This window comes from Gastrolobium bilobum, unplaced genomic scaffold, assembly GCF_033153095.1.
Source record: "Gastrolobium bilobum isolate Gb01-03AN ecotype WA unplaced genomic scaffold, APGP_CSIRO_Gbil_v1 utg10138, whole genome shotgun sequence".
In the NCBI taxonomy this organism is placed as follows: domain Eukaryota; kingdom Viridiplantae; phylum Streptophyta; class Magnoliopsida; order Fabales; family Fabaceae; genus Gastrolobium; species Gastrolobium bilobum.
Genome location: NW_026898403.1, coordinates 136,474 through 160,358, shown reverse-complemented (window position 1 = coordinate 160,358; position 23,885 = coordinate 136,474). Strand labels below are relative to the sequence as shown.

Sequence of the window (23,885 nt, the reverse complement as noted above, 5' to 3'; positions counted from 1 at the left end):
TCCCATTTTCAGATGTTATGTCATGTTACTTATATGCATCGAAGTGAGCCATTGGGCGGAGTATTTTCCAGAACCTCTGGGTTACTGAGATATATTCATATGTCTCACCCCGCTTTCGGGACTTCATTTCAGGAGGTAGCAGTGGTGTCAGGGCGACAGACAAGAAGCCCATAGGTTGAGCAAGAGGACTTTTGTCTATTTTGCATTTTGTTGGCCATTGGGCCTAGGCTAGACTTAGGTTATGAACAATGCATATGATTAGGATTATTGTTATCATTTTGTTCATGATGTATTTTGTCTAAGTTTAGTCTTTGATTATCATGTTTTATTTTGGAGCATTTATTTTGTATACTTGAAGGAAGATTGTAATATGTCCATTTGAGAAGTTGTAAATTGTAATATGGAAAATTGATGTAACCATGAAGTATGTAATATGATGAAAGGGCAATAGGCCTATTCTAGGATGTGAATGATGCTTTATGATTTAAAGAATACATGCAAATGGGATCTTGTGATTGAAATAAGTTAAATTGAGAAAGTAATTATGAATTATGCATATTGATTAAATTGGATATAAACTGTGAAGGGTTGTAAGAGCACCAAGACATTGCTGGTCCTTGTGTGCCACCCAATAATTGTTAGGTACAATTTGAGGTTAGAAATCACTTTTGCAAATTTGGGATTTATTAGAAAAACAAAGAAAAATCTGGCGAATTTTTTAGAAATTGACAGAATTTAGGTGAAATTTGGGAGAGCATATCTCCTTCCACAAAAGTCCGATAGGAACGTTCCATACGCCGTTTTGAAGCTTGAGATGTCCTATATCTTGGGTTAAAATTTGAGGAAATTCTGGGTTAGGAGTCGGCCTGTAGAAGGCAGAGAGCACAGACTGATCATGTGGCCACTGCACATGTGGCAGATCTGGTGCGAGATTGGGAAAATTATTTCTGCTTCGTTTCTTGGTCAAATTAGGTGTACGATATGTAAAATTGAAGCTTGAGGTGTCTAGTTTACTGTATAAAAATTTGAGAGCAATTGGTTGAGTGAATTTTCCAGAATAATTGACTGAGTGAAGGCTGTTTGGAGCCTATTGAGGTTGGCTGGCAGATTTGCTTGTCCAACTTCAAACGGCGATATCTGGAACAAATGAGAACTTTATGACTCGTGTGATAGCTTCCTAGAAAGGTAATTAAGTCTAGAATAACATACTAAAAGATAAGAGGCTTGTAGAATGCGTTTTGTCCGCAGTAATTCAAAGACCGAACCATGTTCGGATAGGTAGAAAACGTAAAAGTGAGATTTTAGCTAAGTTGGTTTATGGGAACCCCTTAGTGACTTGAAAGATGTAATATATGATATAAAATTAGTTTAAATAATTATTCCGCAAAGAGTTTACAGTTACGTTCACAACTTTTATTTATTACGACTTTTATTGTTTTAAATGCTCGCGTAATAAACGAAAAAAGTTTACTTGCATTTTTTTTTTTTGTAAATAAAGAGGGGCTAAGCCTCAGAAACAGAAAGAAATTACAAATCAGAAACTAACAAGCTAGACATATTTCTAGCATCAGCAACTATAAGTTCCATCAACTGAGGAGGAGGATCTTTAAAAATCTTGAAATGGAGATTATTAGTCTGCCCAGCTTTAGCTAACCAATGAGCACATTTGTTGTTTTCTCTCTTGGTATGAACAAGATGAATAGTCCAATCTGCTTTTAACCATAATCTCAATCTGCTAGTGACTTGAGAGTCCCTAGGATCTTCATGCTGCTCCTTTAACATCTGGATGGCTTGGCTAGAATCACATTCTAGCTCTATTCTTTTTAATCCTGTTCCCCAAAGCAGTTCCAAACCTTTCAGTAATCCCCATAATTCTGCATCAAGAGGATTGCAGGAACCTAAATTACAATAGAAGCTTCCCAAAAAGGATCCATTGTGATCTCTTAATATACCACCACAACTAGCTTTTTTCATGCCACTAGAAGAAGCTCCATCACAATTCAACTTAACCCACCCTTGCTTGGGGGCTGTCCAAACACTATCGTTGGAATCACCACGGCGCTGATAAATTCGGGCTTGCAGAATCTGTTGGACAAACATCCAAATTGAAGCCTGTGATTGCTCATCATGACAGAAATGATCTTCATGGATCTCCAAATTTCTCCACTTCCACAAAAACCAACAAGTAGTAAAGAAAATATCCCTACAGTCCTACACTTTATTGGAGGACCACATGTTATCGATATTTAAAGTCAACCAATCCTGCAAATTCGAATTCATAAAGGAATTGGGTATCGAACCTGTAAACCAAGATTGCCAAATTTTCCTAGCATGTCTACAATCACGAAGAACATGAATAATAGTTTCCTCATGATTTGGACAACTGGGACAGACATTTGAACCTCCGCTCCACTTACTGGTTCTGCTGCGCACTGAAAGTTTAGCAAGCAAAGTCATCCACATAAACACTTTCACTCGTTCTGGTCCATTCCACAACCAAACTTTTTTCCATAAGCTAGTGTGAACATCTGCTGGGAAGTTCATAAGATTACAGTAAGCGACCTTAACCAAAGAAGTTGAGTGATGATTATTGATCCAAACTAATCTATCCTCCCCATTCCTTGGAATAAGCCTGAGGTGATTTGTTACTGCATCAGCCAAATCTGACTCCAGAAATTGATGAACAACTTCAAGACGGAAACCATCATCCACCATGTAATCTGCAATTGATTTCTGACTCTCCTCCCACGGCACCTGATTGCTCGACAACTGCTGCAAATTTTCCTCCCATCCCAACCTGTTATCAGTCTAAAGCTTTACTTCAGAACCATCTGCTATTTCCCATCTAAGACCAGCAAGGAAATTACTCCAACATTTAGCAAGATCACGCCAAAGTTTAGAGTCATATGATTTTGCCTTTATACCTCTCCTTAAGTTTTGACCTCTACCATACTTGGCTACTAAAATCTTAACCCATAAATCATCTTTCTTAGTTAACACCTTCCACGCCAGTTTATGAATATAAGCTTCATTTTGGAGTCGAAGGTTAATTATTCCCAAACCACCTCTATCTTTGGGTTTATACATTTGATCCCAAGCTACTAAATGAGCCCGCCTTCTGCTATCCTGATCTCCCCAAATGAAAGCCCTTTGTATCTGCTCAATTTCATCACAAAACGTTACTGGTAAAAGACCATTCTGCATATGGAAAGAAGGGATTGCAGCAATGACCGATTTCACCAAAGTAACTCGACCAGCAAAAGAAAAGCAATGGCTTTTCCAACCATCCAGTTTTGAACGTATCCTATCCTTGATAGCTCCATAGTCTGCTTTAATATATCTCCCTTGTTTAACAATAGAGCCTAAATATCTGCCAATACTAGAAGTGCGCTTAAAGCCCATTCTGTTGACAATCCTTGTAGCAACTTGAGTATCAGTATTCGGGGAAAAATAAATCAAAGATTTATTTGCACTAACACTTTGCCCCGACATCTCACAAAAGAGATTAATACAATCCATAATCACCTTAGCTTGCTCCATATCTGCTTCCGCAAAGAGAATGATATCATCTGCAAATAAAAGGTGGGATACACTCGGCCCTCTTCTGCAGACTCTAATAGGCTTCCACGAACCCATAGTCACTTTTTCAGCGATCAAGTGGGAAAGCTTCTCAACACACAACACAAAAATATAAGGAGATATTGGATCCCCTTGACGAATTCCTCTCTGAGGAACTATGCAATCCGAAGCCACACCATTTATCAAGACCCTCGAACGATTAGAAGTTATAGAAGCCATTATAACACCAATCATTTTATAAATTGTTGTGATTGTAAGTGCGCTTAATATCATAACTAATATTAACAATACCGGTGTACAACGGGCTGTTACAACCAGCGTGTTTGAACGCCCACCAGGAAGTGTGTGAATAAGAATAAAGCACGCTTGAAAAGTCCCGTATTAGTGTTGTGAGATAATCATTGGTTGAACGTTACAAAATCGATCCAATACATACACCCTTACTTTTTTTTTTTGTAATAAAAGGGAACAAAAAGACGTTAAGACAAATTACACATCCTTAGGCTACAGGTGCCCATCAAATCCCTGTTAAGGAGGTCTGTGCACTCAATAGGAGGCATATTACAGAATGTAATTCCCAGTCAGTTACCTCACTTCCAAGCTTGGCTAGAGCATCACCCACCATGTTGCCTTCTCGAAGGGTATGACGGACTGTGGTCCTCCAAGGCTCACTGATCAGCCTCTGGATGTGGTCAATAAGAGAGCAAGCGAATGCTGCCTACCACAATGGTAGGGGTGGCAATTCGTGTTCATGGGTCGGGTTCGGGTCGACCTGTATCTGACACGAACACGAATAGACTCAACCCGAACACGACACGATTAACAAATCGTGTTATAAAACTCAACCCACACACGACCCATGTATAAACGGGTTGACACGATACAACCTGAATTTGAGGGCAACCTGTATTGACACGACACGACACGACCCGACCCGACCCAACACGACCCGAGTAAACACAAAGTGATATTAATTCAAATCATATTAAATCTGTTTAATCTAATTCAAATTAAAATAACTTGATTTGAACTGAATATCAAAACATAATTAAATGCAACCTACAACAAATGTTTCATTCTTACAACAAATGTCTCATAATTAAATCCAAAATACACATTAAGATTACAAATGTCTCATAATTAACTGATTGAAAATTTGAAATATAAAAGTCATTGAACAACCGAGTAACTATTTTGAGCGCCATGATCAGTTATTGAATGTAGACTCAATTGTTCCATGATATCTTCTGTCAATTCTTCCAAAGCTAATAGAGAAATCCTTTACCCAAAAATAAATGATAACATTCTAGTAAAAGAATTTAAACCCACATATTTTCCATATACCATTGACAGTGAAGAAATAAGTAGCTGGAAACCTTTATTCCATCACTTTACAAAACCAATCCACGCATCTACTGTTATTTTCCAAGCACTAATACAACAAACTTAGCCAGTTTTTTTCTTGTTTGGTAAAAGAACATCACCTAACTACGAAGAGACGCACACGCATATTCCATATATTCCATATACCATGATGACGATGACGGACGACGACGACCTTTTTAACCTTTTACAAGAGACGTTAAGCCTGCATTGTTTTGTGCTTTTCCTTCTTCACCGTCAATAAACAGTGATGACTTCAATTTCAAAGTGAAGAAGGGTTTCTCTTCTCTTCTCAATTTCCTCTGAGCATATCTCTGTAACGGAGAAGAGAATCAACCCTCTGCAACCTAAGTTGCTTCTTAAACCTGTTTATAAAATCATCAGCTTTCGCGTCTACCCAAAAATAAATGATAACATATGTTTTGTGGTTGGAGAAGACAACCCACTACCAAGTTGAATATGTCGCTGTATCCAAATAATTTAACAAAACAACTATTAGACTAATTATTGGCCAAAGAGATTTCGTTAAAATGAACAGAAAATGAAGGAACAGTATAGTGTGGGGAGAGCTGCAAGCGGAGAGGGGAAGAAATGAAGTCTTACCGAGGAGAGGGGAAAATGCAAGCGAACGGTCGTCGGTATTGTTGTACTAAAAAATGGCCAGAGAGCTGCGGCGCTGGAGCTTGGAGCCTTGGAGTAAATTGAAACCTAGGTATTTTTTTTTCCTTTTATATCATGGTTTACGGGTCAAAGCAGGTTCACAGGTTAACTCGTAACCCGACACGATTTTTTCGTGTTATTTTTTTTCCAACCCTAACACGACCCATTTATTAAACGGGTTGACCCATACACGAAAATTTCGTGTCGGGTTCGCGGGTCGGGACACAAATTGCCACCCCTACACAATGGCCCGAAACCATGTTAATTGCCACTTGGGAGCCCCCTTCAATGCAAACCTGTTTGAGACCAAGATCCCAGGCTACCTGAATCCCAATGAGCAAGCCCTATAAAGCAGATCCGCTACCCAATTTATTGAAGAAGCCAATGATCCACCTTCCTGTTGCATCATGGATTGTCAACGGCCCAAAACTTGACATTAGATTGATTACACTATAGCTAGCCGGGTGACTCGTTTTAAAACATTGTATTTGGACCGTCCAAGACACACGGTTTACTTTTAGCCTGTACGCGATTAAATTATCTTCTTATGTACACGTATAAAATTATGTAAGGCATATATAAGGTTATGTGAAAAGAAAAAGAAGACAGAAAAAAAAACACATATTTTTAAAGGGTTCGCTTTGTTTGCAGTTACTGCAGATAAGTTATCTGTAGTAAGTTCAATACGACATCGTTTTGGGGCAGAAATTATGGTGTGTTTATAATTTTAATTTATTTCAGGGTTATAATAGTCTTTATATTTATAATTTTTTTAAGATTTTAATACCAAAACGACGTTATTTTGAGAATAAATGCAGATAACTTATCTGCAGAAATATTTTTCTCATTTTGAAAACATTAAATTATGAGAGAAGTCATTTTAAATGACATAAAGTTATGTCATTTTAGAAGAGAAATAGACGCAAAATAAATTTTTTATTTAAAATTTAAATTAAAAAATCACCCACTTTCTCTCTTCCATGATCTTCATTTCTTATATTTATCTCTCTCCTAAAATGACATAGCTTAACTCATTTAAAATTATAAACATGAAACACATAATTTATATCCTAGATACATTAAAACCAAATAAATAAAATTTTAAAACATTGTGAGTGAAGTGAGTCGTGAGTTGTCATCTGCCGTGAAGACCAGTTGTAGTGTGTCCCTCCGCTACAAATTCCGGTGAGAGAGCAACCTCGTTGATTTTTATTTTTTATTTTCACACAATAACGAATCTAATTCTATTTCACTCTTACTCTTTCGGAAGTTGCAAACTATTTAGCCGCAAAAAATAGAAAAAATTCCATTCACTCAACGATCTTGTTACCTTTAATTTGTTTGAATTCCATAAACATATCAATGAAAATGATGAACAAAATGTATGAAAGCTAAGAGACTAACTTGTAGTTTTGTTCTGCTTTTGCAATATTTTTCTTCTTAGGCTTCTAATGGCATCAGATGACCACTCACTGTCTCTGGAGATATTAGGTATTCACTAATAGCTTTCTGATTCAATTGCTGTGTTTGTTTCTCTTTCATTGTTATTATTGTTATTACTATTATTATTATTTGCTTCTGTATCAGTTCGTGAACCTGAAGAATTTTCACTGTGGACTGGACCCCCTTTCGCCAATGGCCAACCTGGTGTTAAGCTCGAAAAAGTTAATTGTGTGAATGCAAAATTCAGTGATGATGGGTCTAAACTCATGGTCATGAAATCCAATTCTGTGATTAGTGTTTATGACTGCAAAAATGCTAAAGAGATTAGGTCTTTTGAAGTGCCCAATGTTGGAGCTGCTATCTTGTCCCCATGTGGTACTTATTTGCAAACATTTCAAAAACTTTCTGTGCCACAAGAAAAGAACGTCACACTGTGGAAAACGGAGACTGGTGATCATGTTTATCAACACTCCCAAAAGAACATCACAAAGACCAATTGGTATGTAACTATTTATTAACGAATTATGAGAGCAAAAGAGTTATTCTTACCAAGTTTAGTTCTAGCTATATACTTTAAGTTATCATTAAAGCGCAGCCTGGTGCAATAAAGCTCTTGCTATGCATAGTGTTTAGGGAAGATAGTAGGTAGCCTTAGCTTGCATTTGCAAGAGATTGATTACATGATTCGAATTTGTGGCCTTCTGGTGGATCAGAAGGCGACAACACTAACATGTGCAAGGCTCCCCTTCTATTCAAGTTATCATAACCATATTATTTTTCCTTTTCTGAAAAAGATTATGATTTGGCCATTTGAGAATTTATCATGACGCTGCGTCTTCATTTGTGTATACTTTATTGATTAATGCCTAATGTTCTCATTGCAGCTTTTGTTTTTAACTGTCATCTTTTCTGTTGTTCAGGCCTGCGATTCAATTCAGCTCCGATGAAGCTACCGCATGCCGGTTGGCAACGAATGAGGTACAATTTTTTGATGCTGGGGATTTCTCTAAAGGAGTTATCCATCGGTTAAGAGTTCCACGAGTTGCTGCTATTGAGCTTTCAAGTGCACCTGGGTCTCATATAGCTGCCTTTTTTCCAGAATCCAAGGTTTGTTTCCCTCTACTTAATGCTTATCATGGAGGCTTAGTTCATTTTTCGTGAACAAATGAATAAGAAATTGGTATTATTGGCAAATTGTCATGCTGTTAGTTAGGTTTTTAATATATAAAATTATATGAACCATTCGAGCATGAAAGTTGAATATTTGGACAACTGGCTTGCAGTTTGTTCTGTCTTCTCGGATAGTTTGTGAATAAATTGAATCTCAGAATTGTGCACTGTGTATAATTCTTTGTTCCAATCATAAGAAAGGATTTTAATCTGATATTGCTGATGCATTGTGTATTTATGATGATTAGTTGAGCCAAGTGGTTGGAGATAAACAATTCATTATAAAGTAAACTGCTATTTTGGTTTACGAAAGAATTAGCATTTCAAAATTCAGTCCTTTATTTCTGTTTTTTCCAATTGAATCTTGAATGATGTAAGTTGGTGTTGGATTTGAAGTATAGGTTGTACAGAAAGGCCAAATTGAAACAAATAAAGACATTCAATTTAGAAAATCAAAAGTGGGGAGCCAAATTGAGAAATGGTATATCTGTCAAGGAATGAGTACTTTATAAAATCATTTTTACCAAAATTGGTGAGACGTTCAAAATAAATTGTTAATTATTGCAGTTCCCTGGGTTTGTCAGATCAATTTGGTAGCTTCTGAATGGCTGATGGCTATATCTTATGGATTTTTATTGTCCTAAACACAGACTACATAATAAGGAGTAATTTGAATTTGTTTACATATGCAATCTTCTTTGTTCCTCAAGTCCTATTGGTAGTCAATATTATTAAAAATAAAGGTTGAGTATAGGTTTACATCCTGTGTGGCAGACATCTAGAAATAATGATTCTTTATACATGTTTTCAATTTTGATGCATATGTTATAAAGTTTTCTACCTTGTAGGGCGGTCCTGCTAGTGTACAAATATTTGCTTGTGGAAATGCTTCTCAAAGTCAACCCATTGCTCGACGGAGTTTTTTCCGATGTTCAACCACCCAACTTAAATGGAATCGTGGTTCTACTGGGCTTCTAGTGGTGGTGCAGTCAGATGTTGACAAAACTAATCAGAGTTACTATGGAGAATCAAAGTTGTGCTACCTTACAACAGATGGGATGCATGAAGGACTTGTGCCTCTTCGTATGTCCTTACTGTTATAGTAAAAGTAGAACTGATAATTGGCTATAATAACCATAATAAGGATAACATTTTCATTTTATGAATAATTTGGCAGAGAAAGACGGGCCTATTCATGATGCTCAGTGGTCATGTTCTGGCTTGGAATTTGCTGTTGTATATGGGTGTATCCTTTTCTCAGTGATATATACAAGGAGATAAGTTCGCAATATTTTATATTTGCTAAAGATCCCATAAAATGAAATTCTAGGGCAGGTATGATATGTTAATTCAGAAGCTTTACTTATGGTAAAGTCATGTACCTGGATTGGCGAAAGCTCTAAATTATTTTGGGATGATTTTAGACCCATGTCAGGAAATACTTTGAAAAAAACACTACAGCTGCTTCTTTCTATCTTTTTGATATAAAAAACTAATCCTTCTTATGTCTCCTGCATAGTTTCCGATGCCTAATGAACTATACATTATTAAGAAGTCAGATGATGGGTATTTGGTTTCCACATTATATTAATCACTTTTAAACGGTTTTTAATAGATCTCTTGAATGTTTCACTTTTCCTTAACCTGATTTAGTTATGCCTGCTAAAGCAACTTTGTTTGACAAGAAGTGCAATCCTTTGCTGGAGCTTGGAACTGGTCCTTACAACACTATTCGATGGAATCCCAAAGGCAAATGTATCCTCAGCTGATGAATTGGCATTCTTTGTATTTAATGAAATAAATTTTAAATGCTTAGTGTTTTTCTTTCTTCCTCTTTTGAATCTTTAAAGGGCCCTTGAGGGTTTTGGGCAGGGGATGGAGATTTCAAGCGGCTCATTGGTCTTTAGATATAAGTATATACATCTGGGTAAAAGTAAAAAATAGTTGTATTTTGCACCCTTGACTGTTGGCTTGCAGTTTTATGTTTGGCTGGCTTCGGTAACTTGCCTGGTGATATGGTATGTTTTCCTGACTGATTGAATCATTATGCTTTCTTTTAATTTTTCCTTTGTGATGGAAGAGATTTGATGCCTTTTTGGCTTATCTTGGACTGCTGCCTCACCTTGCTAAAAAACCAAATTATAACTCACAATCACTTTTAGATGCTTGTCACATATGTTAAATTGTTGGTGTCTTGGTTGCGTTTTGGTTCTTAGTACTGAATGCATCTATCTTTTCACCTTTTCATGTTTAATGATTAACTGTATATGTGTTTTCTCATTTTCTAGTATTTTCCATGTTTGGTAGATCAAAACAATAATTTAAGTATATATATGATATGCACAAGGAAATTGGTGGCCCTAAACCTTTCAAAGTTTATACTAGAAGGAATAAAGTGTAGTTACTATATTATAATAGTGTGTTATGTTAGTTATAGGCAGATATGTGTTGTTTATGATCTGTGGGCAGTTTCAGACATTGTAATAAGAGGATAAATTACTCCTCAGTTAGGAAACAGGGCAGATATTGTTTTATGTAAAGGAAGTTAGTGAAGGAGAGTGCTCCTTGGAGAGGTTTAATCTCTTGAATGTATTGATCTATATGTAGTTCATATGTTTTTTCATGCTTTGATGTTCTAGGTATTCTGGGATTACATAGATAGGAAACAGCTTAAAGCAACTAAAGCTGAATGGTCCGTGACTAGTGAATGGTCTCCGGATGGGTGCTATTTCATGACAGCGACAACAGCTCCAAGGCTTCAAGTTGACAATGGGTATGTTATATTTGGCCATTAGTGGGACTTTGGTCTACTCATCATAATATGCGATTAATTTGTACAACATTTATGGGGCGATAGGTTACCAAACCAAACAATTTATATGAGAATATTTTGCTGATTGTTATAAGTTGGTTCCACTTTACTGGTAGTCATAGTCTTTAACTTATTCGCAAGGAAAACCTTTTTATTTTATTTTTCTTCTGTTGAAGGATCAAGATTTTTCACTACGATGGGTCATTGTACTTCAACAAGATGTTTGAGAAGTTGTACCAGGTCAGTAGTATCTTGTACTTATTATGATTAAATGGTTTTTGTTTCCCTTTTTTGCAGTCATCGTTGAGTTGTATGCAAATTATTTGCAGGCTGATTGGAAACCAGAGTCACCAAGTAAGTTTGGTGACATCAATGAATTAATCAAGTCTCTAGACTTGGGAAAAGTTGAAGATAAAAAACCAGCAGGTCCTTTTCCATGCTTATCCTAATATTTTTTTGAGTCATGATTTATATTATTTTGTTCTTTGAAGAACATGGAATAATTGCAGGTCAAGGACCAAAATCAACCCAGGCTTCTATAAAAGCCTCTTCTGCCAACCCCCCTGTACAAAAACCTGCTGCTTATCGCCCACCACACGCTAAGAATGCAGCTGCTATTCAGGCAGAGGTACACAGTCCGATAATCTATGCTCTGTTTGTCATAGTTTCTATTTTGATTTGTCAATATAAATTGTCAGCAATACTTCTTGGAGCTGAGTTTAATCTTTTAGTTTTATGTCTCTAATGATGCCAAAATGACTTGTATTTGCAGTTGCTTGGAGAGAGCTCTGCAGAGTAAGTACCTTTTCCCCTTCCTCTCTTCTCTTGTTTTATCCATTCTTATGATTTATGTTCTGTTATTAAATGCTAATTGTTGATTAATTTAGATCAATGAGCAAGAATGCGTTACGAAACAAGAAAAAGAGGGAGAAACAGAGGGAGAAAAAGGCTGCTTCTGATGCCAGTTCTTCGTGATCCCTGACCCATTCTAAGTTCCTTTTCTACTACTACATGAAAATTTGAGTCTTCTGGTTTATGTTTCCTAGATTTAATTATATCACGTGGGGGCAGCGAACTTGGGCAGTTTTGGTTTGATCAGATTTTGATGTGACTGTAATTTTGTGGTTTTGTAGTTTCCTATTGGGATATAAATGGTGAGAGTTGCCTCCATTGGAAGAGAAGTGGAATAATGAGCATGATAATTACATATACACACAGAAAAGATAGGAATAAAAATAAACGCCAGCTCAAAAGTAAACGGTGCATAAACCCCAAAGCCTTTATATGCATGATATTCCCTCTTATTGGTTCCACTTATTTCTTTACGATGAATAATATATTAACATTCTATTGGAACCCCCATGGGACAGTACCCTTTTCTTCTGGTATTCGTTTACAGTAGTATTCGACACTAGAAAATCTAGGTACTTTGTTGGCAGAAAGAAGACTACGATACATTTTATTCACAACAGTTATCTTAAAATAAAGAGCTTGAAAAATTATCTATATCGACTTCCGAAAAAGATTAAAGAAAAAAGATATGACATGGTGTATTCTTGTATCATCCATCAATGTGTACATATGGGGGTACTTGTTACGGACAACTTGAGATTTCCATTGACTCTGAAACGACATCAAATGTCGTTTATGTTTATTTGGACTCAGCTTAAAAATATTTTTCAATGTAAATAACTAATTTTCTCAATAATAACTAAGATTGATAGAACTATTCATTTGCATTCTTCCTCAACCTGTCGTTGATTGGCTTGCTAAAACTAGAACGACGGGCACTAAAAAGCGCTTTACCAAGCTACGAAAGAACAATTGGCAAAACGCTTTTGGTTAATCCATGTCGCACTTATCTATCCTTCTAGAAACATGACATCTCATGATCTAAAACATTATTGTTACTGTGATGATATTTAGTTCTCTTTCTACATATGAGTCCATTAGATTTCTTGGGAAGCTCGTGCCTGTGCTCATCTTCAACTCGTTTGGTGCCATTTACAAAGTTGAAAAGATACAACACGTTACTCTGAAATAATTAGATCAACTTGCAAAAATTTGATATGCCAAATATGTCTATTTCCCAATCAATAATCATTTTATACTTTCACTGTTACAAAAGACGAACAACATACTTCCATCTACGTAGATGATTCAAAATTTGAGAACTTTAGAATGATATTGCAAAACTAATTGACAATATCAGCTCTAGAATCTGATGCTTCGACTGATGCCTGCATTAATTCCAGTGGATTCCCCACCATAAGGAGCGGTGGGCTTTCTGATACTCTGAACCTGCCCCTTGCGATTCTTAACAGCTTTTTGGTGCTTGAGCTGCACATTGAGATAGCAAGAGTAAGACAAATAGCAAACAAGAAATACACCAGTTAAACATTGAACCCCAAAGAATAAGTGCTTTTAGTCAAAGTACCTTGTAATTCTTTCTGGGATTCTTTTTCTCCTTATTGCGAGTTCGAGTTAGTCCCCTGTTCTTCTCCATCTACAGCATATTGGCAACACACAAGTAAGAACTTGCAAATTTGTAAGAAATGATGAACACAAATTGAAAACCATGATAGATTGATTAAGAACCTGAGAAGAGATATAGCGCTTTCCTTCTACAGTCTCTGGTAAAAAGGGAACCGCTGTGTTCCTGCAAAAGCAAATCAGTTGTTATTTTCATATTGAAAAAGTTGGAAGGACAGAAAATTCCTTGCAGCGGATCAGATAAAATAACCAAGGCATATTTCAGAGCAATGTATCCAGAACAAGTTAAAAAAAGCCAAAAGGGTACCCAAATTTCACCTTGAGTAAGTCTGGGCTTTTGCAGCCAGTTTTGCAGCTCGCACTTGTTGCACTTGTTCGTAAAATTCATTTTCTGAGTCCCCACTTTCAACATCATCCATTTCGTCTGCAACCTCATTAGTTCCAGGATCACCTGTTTGATCATCATCATCATCATCATCATCCTCAGTCTTAATTCCAGCACCAGCCAACACCCGAAGTTCATGTTTCCTTCGTCTTTCGCCAATATCATCTTTCTTTGGTAAATCATCATCACCAGAAACCACCTTACGAAAAAAGGGATCAGTCAGATGTTTCCAAAGCAGGTGATATAAAAAAAATAAATAAAATTTGTAGCCTAAAACAATGGAAAGATTTTTTTTTTTTTGTTGGGATCATGAATAGCATGGAATGCAGATGTTGTATTATACATAAACAAACTATACCTAATTTGAAAATAGACTGGGTCATAGTTCAGTTGTCAACCTCATTTATGGTTACTCCGTAGTATTGAAATTATAGGGATTTAGGTTAGGAAGGAAGAAAGGAGACAATACAGACTCTGAATAATTTGTCGTGTATATTGAAAATAATATATTACAAAAGACAAAACACTAACCCTTGTATATAGTAATACTAGACTCCTAATCATAATTAAATAAGGAAACAAATCATGAAATATAATGAAATACGAAAACCACTCTTAAAAAATCATCCAAGATACTTTACAATATTCTAGGATACAATAATGATAATTGGCAGACATAAGTTTTAACCCCAGTAATATAGTATAATTCTAAAATGACAATTTTCGTATGTGTAGCTGACACATGAAGGTTACTATGAATTGCAAATGAAATCGGCATCCATCTTACAAAAATCTCAAGTTCAGTACCTTGGGTTTCTTCAAATTAGCATTAAGAAACTTTGAAACTTTACTGGAGACAGGACCGTTACTAGCTGCCCCCTTAACATCCACAGCATCATCATCAAAATCATCATATGTTTCAAGCTGGCTGTGAAATTTATAAGTTGCTAATAAGTTCCCAGATGTTGGAAACAAATAATGTAAAGGAATAAGAGAGAAGCTCTACCCATTAACTGGTCTCAAACGTTTTACAGTACTACTAGGCTTTGGAGCAATCGAACCGTACAAACCCTTTTGTTTCAATTTTTCCTCAAGGGAAGCTCTAACTTTTAACATTTCCAAACTCTGCAAACCAATGTGATCCTTCTGCCATGTTGAGGTTTATTTCAGTCAAATTAGTAACCTTTTAATGCAACAAAAATAAATCAAATAAAGGTAACATTGCATAGGTATTTTATGTTAATAATCAATAAAATCAAAGCAAAGATACAAAACAACACCATACTTAATGATCTATAATTCACCTGATGTTTAACTTTTCTTGCTTTCTGTACACTATCCTTTGAGGATTCTAATTTTTGTGTCTCAACTACCTGGTTTGGCTGCAGCAAAGCAATACATAAAAAATAGAGACTGTTGAGGTCACTTTTTATCATTTGGAAGACAGAAATATATAAGCCAAGATTAAGAAGTGATGACTACCACTACAACTTCCGGTGATTCAGCAGAGACAAGAGGATGCTCTTGGTTTTTAGTGATAGAATCAGTTGCCGTTGGAGCATTGTCATTATCTGACTTCACCACTCTTTCTAACCCATTATTTCCTTTAAGAATATCCTCAAGTTCAACCGGAAGTTTTGTATCAAGTTGTTTTATCTGTTGAGTGAGGCACACATTAGATAATTGTAAAATCTAAAAGAAAAAACGAATTTCGTCTCAAAACTGATATTTGTTGAAATTGTGCAATAGTGTAAATATTTACATATAACTATGCACTTTCATTAACATCACGTTAGAAAGTTTATACATTATCTAAGCATGAACTATATTAGTACTATTCCAATTCCTCCAACGTGTAAGCAAGGCTTACCAACATAGAGTCTATACAAATATCATAAATTATCCAATATAGGCATAGATATTTCCAATAAATTTAGTTGAACCATTGATTATCTAAAAACTGGACAAATGAAACAATATCATTATAACAGGTCTAACTCCTATAGATATAGTACGTGCAGATTTCTTCATTAATGGACAATTTGGTATAGACGAAAGCACAGACATTCAAATAATTAGTAATATTTTCATTACGTAACTTATTCATTCATGCCAACCATATTCATATAACAAATAAATGACTTTGTAAACTAGATTTTACAGACAGAGATATTAGCTAGTTTGAAAATAACAAGACCTGATCCAATAATTTCTTGATCTCTTCAAGGCGAGTCATTACAGGATGATCATGGACTGGCTGCCCTTCAGACTTGAGGAGAAGGTAGAAGGTTATAGCTTGGCAATAAGACAGCAAAAGAAGCTGCTTCAACTCAAAATAACGCACTCCTCCTTCCATAATTATTTCCCCCTTTTTAACCTTCACAAAAGATAAAATCAATTGTAATGCACTATGGCCTTCATGCACATAAAAGGGAAAAGAAAAAACAACCCAAAAAGGGCAAGTCCCGGTGCATAAGGCTCCTGACTTTGCGAGGATAGGGGTGAAAGTTGATTGTACGCAGCCTTACCCTTGCATTTTTCCAAAGAGGCTATTTCCTAAACATGATCACATGATTTTTCAGTCCAAAGAACCAACCTTATCGTTGCTCTAAGTTCACTCTCAAAAAAAGAAAAAAAAGAAAGAAAGAAAACGGAAAAAAAAAAAGTAGTCTATACACAGAGAAGGGTATGGACCACAGATTTTATATTCTAAATAACATCCTAACATCAGAAATATCAAGAGACAGATTTAAAAACATTTAAAACTTAAAAATAGTTAAACTATAATTATAACAAAAAAAAGTATCATTCCTAACAGGGGCCCAGTATCTCAGTTAAGAATGAAACAAAAAGAACTCAAGGCTAAAAGAGAAACAAAAAAAAAAGAAAGAAAAAAATAACCAAGACATTCACAAGAAAGCCTTTCTAGAGATATTATCCAGAGACCCAGAATTTGTTTTGCTGGGACATGCCATTCCAAGTCATCCACATTGGGCATGCTGTCAGCAGATAACATGATTTAGCCATCTTAGCATGGCCATTCTCTTTTTTGACCAAACAGAAAGGCAATATTCATTAAACTTAATTGCTGTAGTCCCAGAATATTTCCTATAAGTACAAGTCAAACACTTTTTGCATGGTTTTGATAACTATTCCCACAAAAAATGAATAGGAAAAGAAAAAGCAGATCACAAGAGGAGGAAAAACCTTGCTTAAAAAAGGGTTGATTTTGCATTCGAGCTCGTTGTGTGCCTCATTTAGTTCTGACATCAAACCAACTAATTCTGGAGCAGACCTGCAAAGAGAAGATAATCACTAATTAAGAAGAAGCAGAGGAAAATACATTCTATGATAACCTTGCCATAGACATGTTTTAATACAAATGAATCTGACAATATTTTAATCTATCAGTGTATGGTAGCAAAAGTGGGTTGAAAAGGAAGAGGGTGTATATGTTAGGCCAGATTTCTGTAAGGATTCTGCAGCATCCTCAAGCTGAATATTTCCCCAGATTTCTTCTGAATATTACTAGAAATTGATTGTTAGGCTGAAAAGTACCCACTTTAATGCTGAATGCCACTTTAAAATATGCCCTTAGCATCAGGAAGCTCCAACAAAAATTCATGTTACATAGTAATACATCGGAATCACATCACAAGAAATGAAAATTCTTTCATTAGAAAATAATTTTCCTCTAAGCAATAGCAATGAAGATAAAAAAGCAAAATGCTCTACTGAATAATTAAATGTATTTTTAAGGCCTATTTAACTACTCAGATATCTGAGACCAATTTCACAAAAAAATGGAAAGATTGATGAGGGTGTAAATCATATAATCAGAGCAGGATAAAAGAAATAATGTAGTGCATCAGGGTTTTTGTGTGACCACAAAATTTCCCTTAGAATAAAAGAAAAATTCTATAGAACAGTAATAAGACCTGCAACATTATATGGAGCTGAATGTTGGCTAACACTTAGGCAACATGAGCATAAAATGGGAATAAAGGAAATGAGGATGTTAACGTGGATATTTGGTCATAAGAGGATAGATAAGATAAGAAATGAAGATATTTAACGAAAGGTAGGAGTAGTACCAGTGGTTGAAAAGATGAGAGAACATGGATTCGGGTAGTTTGGGCACGTAATGAGAAGACCCCTAAATGCTCCCATAAGAACAAAAGTTTGTTACCAAGAGCTTGACACAAAAAGAGGAGGAGGTAAACTGAAACTTACTTGGGGGGAAGGTAGTTAAATAAGACTTAATGCAATGAGATATATATTGACTGACGTCTTAGGACTGGTTAGAGGAAAGCTATCAACATTGTGGATGATTAGATTTGTTTTTCTTTTAATGTTCCAGATGGTCCTATTTAGTCATTTGCCCTATTATCTCCTTTTCTTTCTTTCTTTACCTTTCCTTTTTTTTGTCTTTTTTTATCTCTCTATTTCTTAATTTTTATTTTTTATTTTTACTTTCTTATTCTATTTTTGTCCTCTTATGTATCTTTATTTTCACTTTATTTTTCTTTTTAATTGTTTATTGATATTTTTTTAATGGATAATGTTATATATATATATATATATATATATTTAAATCTTATCTTTATTTTCTTAATCTTTTCATACTTTTCATTTGCGTTCATCTATCACTGACTCCAACTAGTTTGGAATAAAGGTATTGTTGATGTTGATTTAACTAAAATTTCCTATGAGAACTGCATGTGTAAAATTATCAACACAATAGCTCACATATTGTCGTTTCAATTTTGGTTAGCATACTTTTCTGCTGAGGTCCTCAATCTTTTGTTGAGTATATTGATATTTCCTTTTTTATTCACCTATGGTTTAAAGAAGGTAATTTTGACTTGTCTACCCTTTTCTACCCTTAATTTAACAAGTGGAATCACATCACAAGAAATGAAAATTCTTTCATTAGAAAATAATTTTCCTCTAAGCAATAGCAATGAAGATAAAAAAGCAAAATGCTCTACTGAATAATTAAAGGGCAATGCTTTTCTCATGTAACATGAGATAGTATTGTCTTATGCAGAGACATAATTAGGTGGGTCCTACAACTAAAAAAAAGAAGAAATGTTAGTTCGAATTTCGATGAGTGTGTAACATGAGATAAGTTTTCTCATGTAACATGAGAAAAACATTCCCCATAATTAAATGTATTTTTAAGGCCTATTTAACTAAATTTTCCTATTTAACTACTCAGATATCTGAGACCAATTTCATAAAAAAATGGAAAGATTGATGAGGATGTAAATCATATAATCAGAACAGGATGAATGAAATGACTTAGTACATCAGGGTTTTTGTGTGACCACAAAATTCCCCTTAGGATAAAAGGAAAATTCTATAGAACAGTAATAAAGACCTGCAACATTATATGGAGTTGAATGTTGGCTAACACATAAGCAACATGAGCATAAAATGGTAAAGGAAACGAGGATGTTAAGGTGGATATTTGGTCATACGAGGATAGATAAGATAAGAAATGAAGATATTCAACGAAAGGTAGGAGTAGTACCAGTGGTTGAAAAGATGAGAGAACGTGGATTGAGGTAGTTTGGGCACGTAATGAGAAGACCCCTAGATGCTCCCATAAGAACAAAAGTTTGTTACGAAGAGCTTGACACAAAGAGAAGAGGTAAACCAAAACTTACTTGGGGGAAGGTAGTTAAATAAGACTTAATGGAATGAGATATATATTGACTGAGGATGTGTCTCAGGATTGATTAGAGGAAAGCTATCAGCATTGTGGATGATTAGATCCGTTTTTCTTTTAATGTTCCAGATGGTCCCTATTTAATCCTTTGCCCTATTATCTCCTTTTCTTTCTTTCTTTACCTTTCTTTTTTTTATCTCTCTATTTCTTAATTTTATTTTTTATTTTTACTTTCTTATTCTTTTTTGGTCCTCCTACGTATCTTTATTTTCACTTTATTTTTCCTTTTAATTGTTTATTGATATTTTTTTAATGGATAATGTTATATATATATATATAGGGTTTGATGTTTGTCATTTTAAATGACATAAGTTATATCATTTTAGGAGAGAGATAGACACAAGAAATGAAAATCATGGGAGAGAAAGTGAGTTGTTTTTTTTTTTAATTTAAATTTTAAATAAAAAAATATTATTTTGCGTCTATCTCTTTCTTAAAATGACATAATTTTATATCATTTAAAATGACAAACACTTTTTCCATATATATATATTTAAATTTTATCTTTATTTTCTTAATCTTTTCGTACTTTTCATTTGTGTTCATCTACCACGGACTCCAACTAGTTTGGAATAAAGGTATTGTTGATGTTGATTTAACTAAATTTTCCTACGAGAACTGCATGTGTAAAATTATCAACACAATAGCTCACATCACTACTGAGTTCCTCAACTTTTCCTTTTTCAATTGTTTACCCTCAACTTAAGTCTTTTCCAATAAAGTAGGACAAACACTAGATTTCCTTTCTTACCTTCTTTTTATTTCTCAATCAATTATGTTTGGTCATTTTTATTTATCGTTTCAATTTTGGTTAGCATACTTTTCTGCTGAGGTCCTCAATCTTTTGTTGAGTATATTGATATTACCTTTTTTATTCACCAATGGTTTAAAGAAGGTAGTTTTGACTTGTCTACCCTTGATTAAAGACTTTTCTAATAGAACATCACAAACAATAGATTTCCTTCCTTTCTTGCTTTTCTTTTTGGCTTTTTATTTATCTTTTCAGTTTTGGATTGGCAACCCAGTATTAGCATACTCTCAAAATCAAATTTGTTATCTCCAGTTTACTTAGAGTAATGAATGAAATGGATGGAAAGTCAATTATCTTGTTAGATAACACAGGTACAATGCAGGAAAAGGTAACGTCATAATTCATAACACATGATCAATAGAAATCAAGGCTGTAAGACAAAGGTAACATCCTAACCTATACAAAACATTCATTTGCTCCTCCTTTGACAGGGCATTCAAATCCTCAACCACGAATGTTAAATCTCTATCCAGTGACTTTATTGCTCCGTTTGATGCATCCTGTAAAGATATAGAACTTTACTAAAAGTTTATTGACAGATGCTGTATCTTGTAATCATATATATTCACCCTTTTTTGCTCTCCCTGTCATTCCTCCCTTCCACATGTTTTTCCTCCATTAACAAAATAAATGAGATAATCAGCAGCACTTACCTTCAAAGTTGTTTTTTCAATATCTTTGTCATCAGTTATATCCACAAGGTCAAAGTCTTCCAATGTTAAAGACTTTGCCTTCTCCCTTTGCATTTGTAATGCCAATTCTTCCTCTTCTTTTGGGGCCTCATCATCACTCGATTGTATCTTAAACCAAAATGTTACAATCATTCACCAGAAAGAGAACATTGCTCAAATAAATAAGTAACAAGTTAGAATAGGATCCAACAGAAGGAGAACATCTATTCTTCAATGGCTTAAATATTATAAACGGCAAAAATCCTTTTCAGATGCATTGCTCAAATCCTCACCTCAAAATTACGATTCTCAGCACCATGTGAGAACTTTTTCCCACCCAAAGTAAGTTTATAATTTTCCTCATCTTCATCGTCATCATCCTCCATTTCGTCCTCTCCTTCGCCAAACTTTGCTCGTAAATATTTCCTTTGCCTAATAACTAAGCACAATATACATATATATATTTAGCAAAATTATACTCTTGAATAAACTCACTCTAAAAACTTGCAAAAGTAACAAAATGAAATAAGCAAGAATTTTTTTCATAAGCCCAAACAAAACATATATACTTAACATTGAGAATTTCAACAAACAGAACACTGCTGGATTAATAAATCTATATGTATCTCTAAAGGAATGAGGGCGGACCTTGGAGTAGCAGTAAGATTACGGGAAACAACCTCTTAGTAAAAATGCAAGGGTAAGGCTACATAGAATTGACTCTCATCCCTATCATCGCAAAGTCGGGGAGCCTTATGCACTAGGGTTTACCCATTATATATTTCTAAAGGAATACAAAATGTCCGATATGAATTAATTAAAATCAGGTAGCAACATAGGATATATGCTTGTGTTTTTTATTTTTATAAATTATCTACAACTATTTAAGTAAAAGAGGGCGAGCCTGGAGCAGTGGTAAAGTTGTTCCTTTGTGATTAAAAGGTCACGGGTTTAAATCCGGAAAACTAGTCAGATTTTGATAGGGAGTGGTTTTTTTATATACAACTATTTAAGTCCAAATTTTCTCTTATTAATGTAAGACTAACTAACCATGCTTCAAATTGACTTTAAGCTTCAAAATAAATAGATTCAATAAAATTTTTGGTATGTACAACAATATATAATATGCTATTGCTAACAAACGGAAGACTTGTAAATCTGCTGTTCTAGTTTCTATTACAAAAACTAGTTGAAAATTAATATAGCCTTGTCGTTATTTGCAAAAAACTGTATGACCTCTTTATAGGAATTTAAGCGAGTCAAGCCAAGCTGAGCTCTTGAAGCTCAGGGTTGGCTTGCAAAGAAAAAAAAAAGATGATGGTCAAGCATTGCTCATTAATTTAAACAAGCCAAATTTAAAACTTTGGCTTGGCTTGTTTAAAAATATGAAGCTTGAACTGAGCTTGTTTAGCTCGTTTATAGCTTGACTAATTTTTTTCCCTTTATCAAAACTCTCCTTGAAGTATTTTTAAGTTTATTAATTCAGTATTTACAAGATATTTTCACGCTAAAAGATGAAGTAAAAATAGAAAGAGGAAGAGAATAAAAGAATCTTCGAACACGAAATTTAAGGTAATTAGATTAATTTCAGCCCATAAAGCTTGAGTTTGACTCATTTATATACTTAGACCTAAAGCCAAGCTTTGAGGTTGTTTGTTTAGAAAAACAAACAAGCTTGATCGAGCATTTAACAAGTAGAGCACGAATAGTTCACAATAGCTCAACTCACTTACATTCCTTTACATTGATAAAAAGGTTGTAACAGAATGGACTGTTTGACACATCTTTTCAGGAAAGGGAGCAAAGAAGTACAGAAAAGAGGAATGCATGGCTGTGATTCAATTTTGAGGTCAAGCAGTCTCTTGAGCTACAGCTCTTGGGAAGGAATGATATATGTGCAGCACTGTCTCAATTAAAAAATCCCAATCGTTCATCTCAATCAAATTTACTGCACTACTTTGACGAATATATATATGTACATAAAAAAATCATACTTACTTTTTGCCACATCGTCATTTGAATCATCATCATCAGATTCATCATTATCTTCATCTTCATCGTCATCTTCATCATTATCAATATCCTTTAACCAACAGTTGAAAGTTAAAGAAATGAAACAAAAACAAACCAAAAAAAATGTCATCAACTGTTCTATTTTAATTATAAAGCACAGAAATTAAAGATAAAAAGTCTGAAGTGTCATGTTTCATTGAGTAAAAGAAAAAGAGGTTTCATATGATTCCAAAAAAAGAAGAAGAAAAGAAGAGCTTATGGCAACGGCAACCTTATTATCGAAAATAGGGAGCTCATCATCTTCATCTGATTCTTCACCACCATCATTTACGTCAAGAGGGACAATATCCCTCTGCTTATGAACTACAAGAGAAAAGCATAACACAAGTGAAACAGTGACAAGCAAGCCGAATTCATAACTATGTTGAAAAAGAGAGAGCATATTAGTAGAATTAGAAAAATAAAAATCAATTCATTTTTTACTCGAGAAAAAAAGAAAGAAAGAACAAACGAAGAAAATAGAGTTACAGGCATCAATCTCATCGTCCATGTCGTCACTGCTGAAAGCATCAGGCTCATAACGGGAACTTGTTTTATCCTTTTTGACATCATTCTTTTGACGAGTTCTCCCTCCTCTCTTCCCCATCCTATGTCTTCTGTTCCGTTCTTCACCGCTCTATCCTCGTCGGAAGAGCACTGAACACAAAACACAGCGCCAAAACTGAAATAGT

General features: G+C 34.8%; 2 protein-coding genes across 3 annotated transcripts; one reads left to right on the top strand and one right to left on the bottom strand.

Annotated features, from left to right (window-relative positions):
• Positions 1-6,705: 6,705 nt before the first annotated feature.
• Positions 6,706-12,387, top strand: LOC133315779 (eukaryotic translation initiation factor 2A). Its single transcript, XM_061517448.1, has 14 exons — positions 6,706-6,807; positions 7,067-7,113; positions 7,210-7,564; positions 7,986-8,172; positions 9,084-9,318; positions 9,413-9,481; positions 9,889-9,990; positions 10,213-10,253; positions 10,875-11,008; positions 11,224-11,287; positions 11,377-11,473; positions 11,557-11,675; positions 11,820-11,842; positions 11,935-12,387. Exons 2-14 carry the CDS (start codon positions 7,074-7,076, stop codon positions 12,020-12,022), a joined length of 1,554 nt encoding a protein of 517 aa, XP_061373432.1. The 5' UTR covers positions 6,706-6,807; positions 7,067-7,073; the 3' UTR covers positions 12,023-12,387.
• A 624-nt stretch (positions 12,388-13,011) lies between these two features.
• Positions 13,012-23,863, bottom strand: LOC133315786 (protein THALLO). 2 transcript variants are annotated; one of them, XM_061517456.1, is made up of 16 exons: positions 23,683-23,863; positions 23,426-23,517; positions 23,140-23,224; positions 21,435-21,580; positions 21,124-21,270; positions 20,867-20,970; positions 17,133-17,220; positions 16,123-16,302; positions 15,408-15,581; positions 15,230-15,307; positions 14,932-15,071; positions 14,733-14,853; positions 13,859-14,124; positions 13,646-13,706; positions 13,485-13,553; positions 13,012-13,387 (listed from the first exon to the last, which is right to left on the bottom strand). In XM_061517456.1, the coding sequence occupies exons 1-16, from the start codon at positions 23,798-23,800 to the stop codon at positions 13,262-13,264; spliced, it is 1,995 nt and encodes a 664-aa protein (XP_061373440.1). In that variant the 5' UTR covers positions 23,801-23,863; the 3' UTR covers positions 13,012-13,261. The 2 variants fall into 2 exon arrangements, with proteins under 2 accessions (XP_061373440.1, XP_061373441.1); XM_061517457.1 differs by having other exon boundaries at positions 14,932-15,068.
• Between the last annotated feature and the right edge of the window lie 22 nt (positions 23,864-23,885).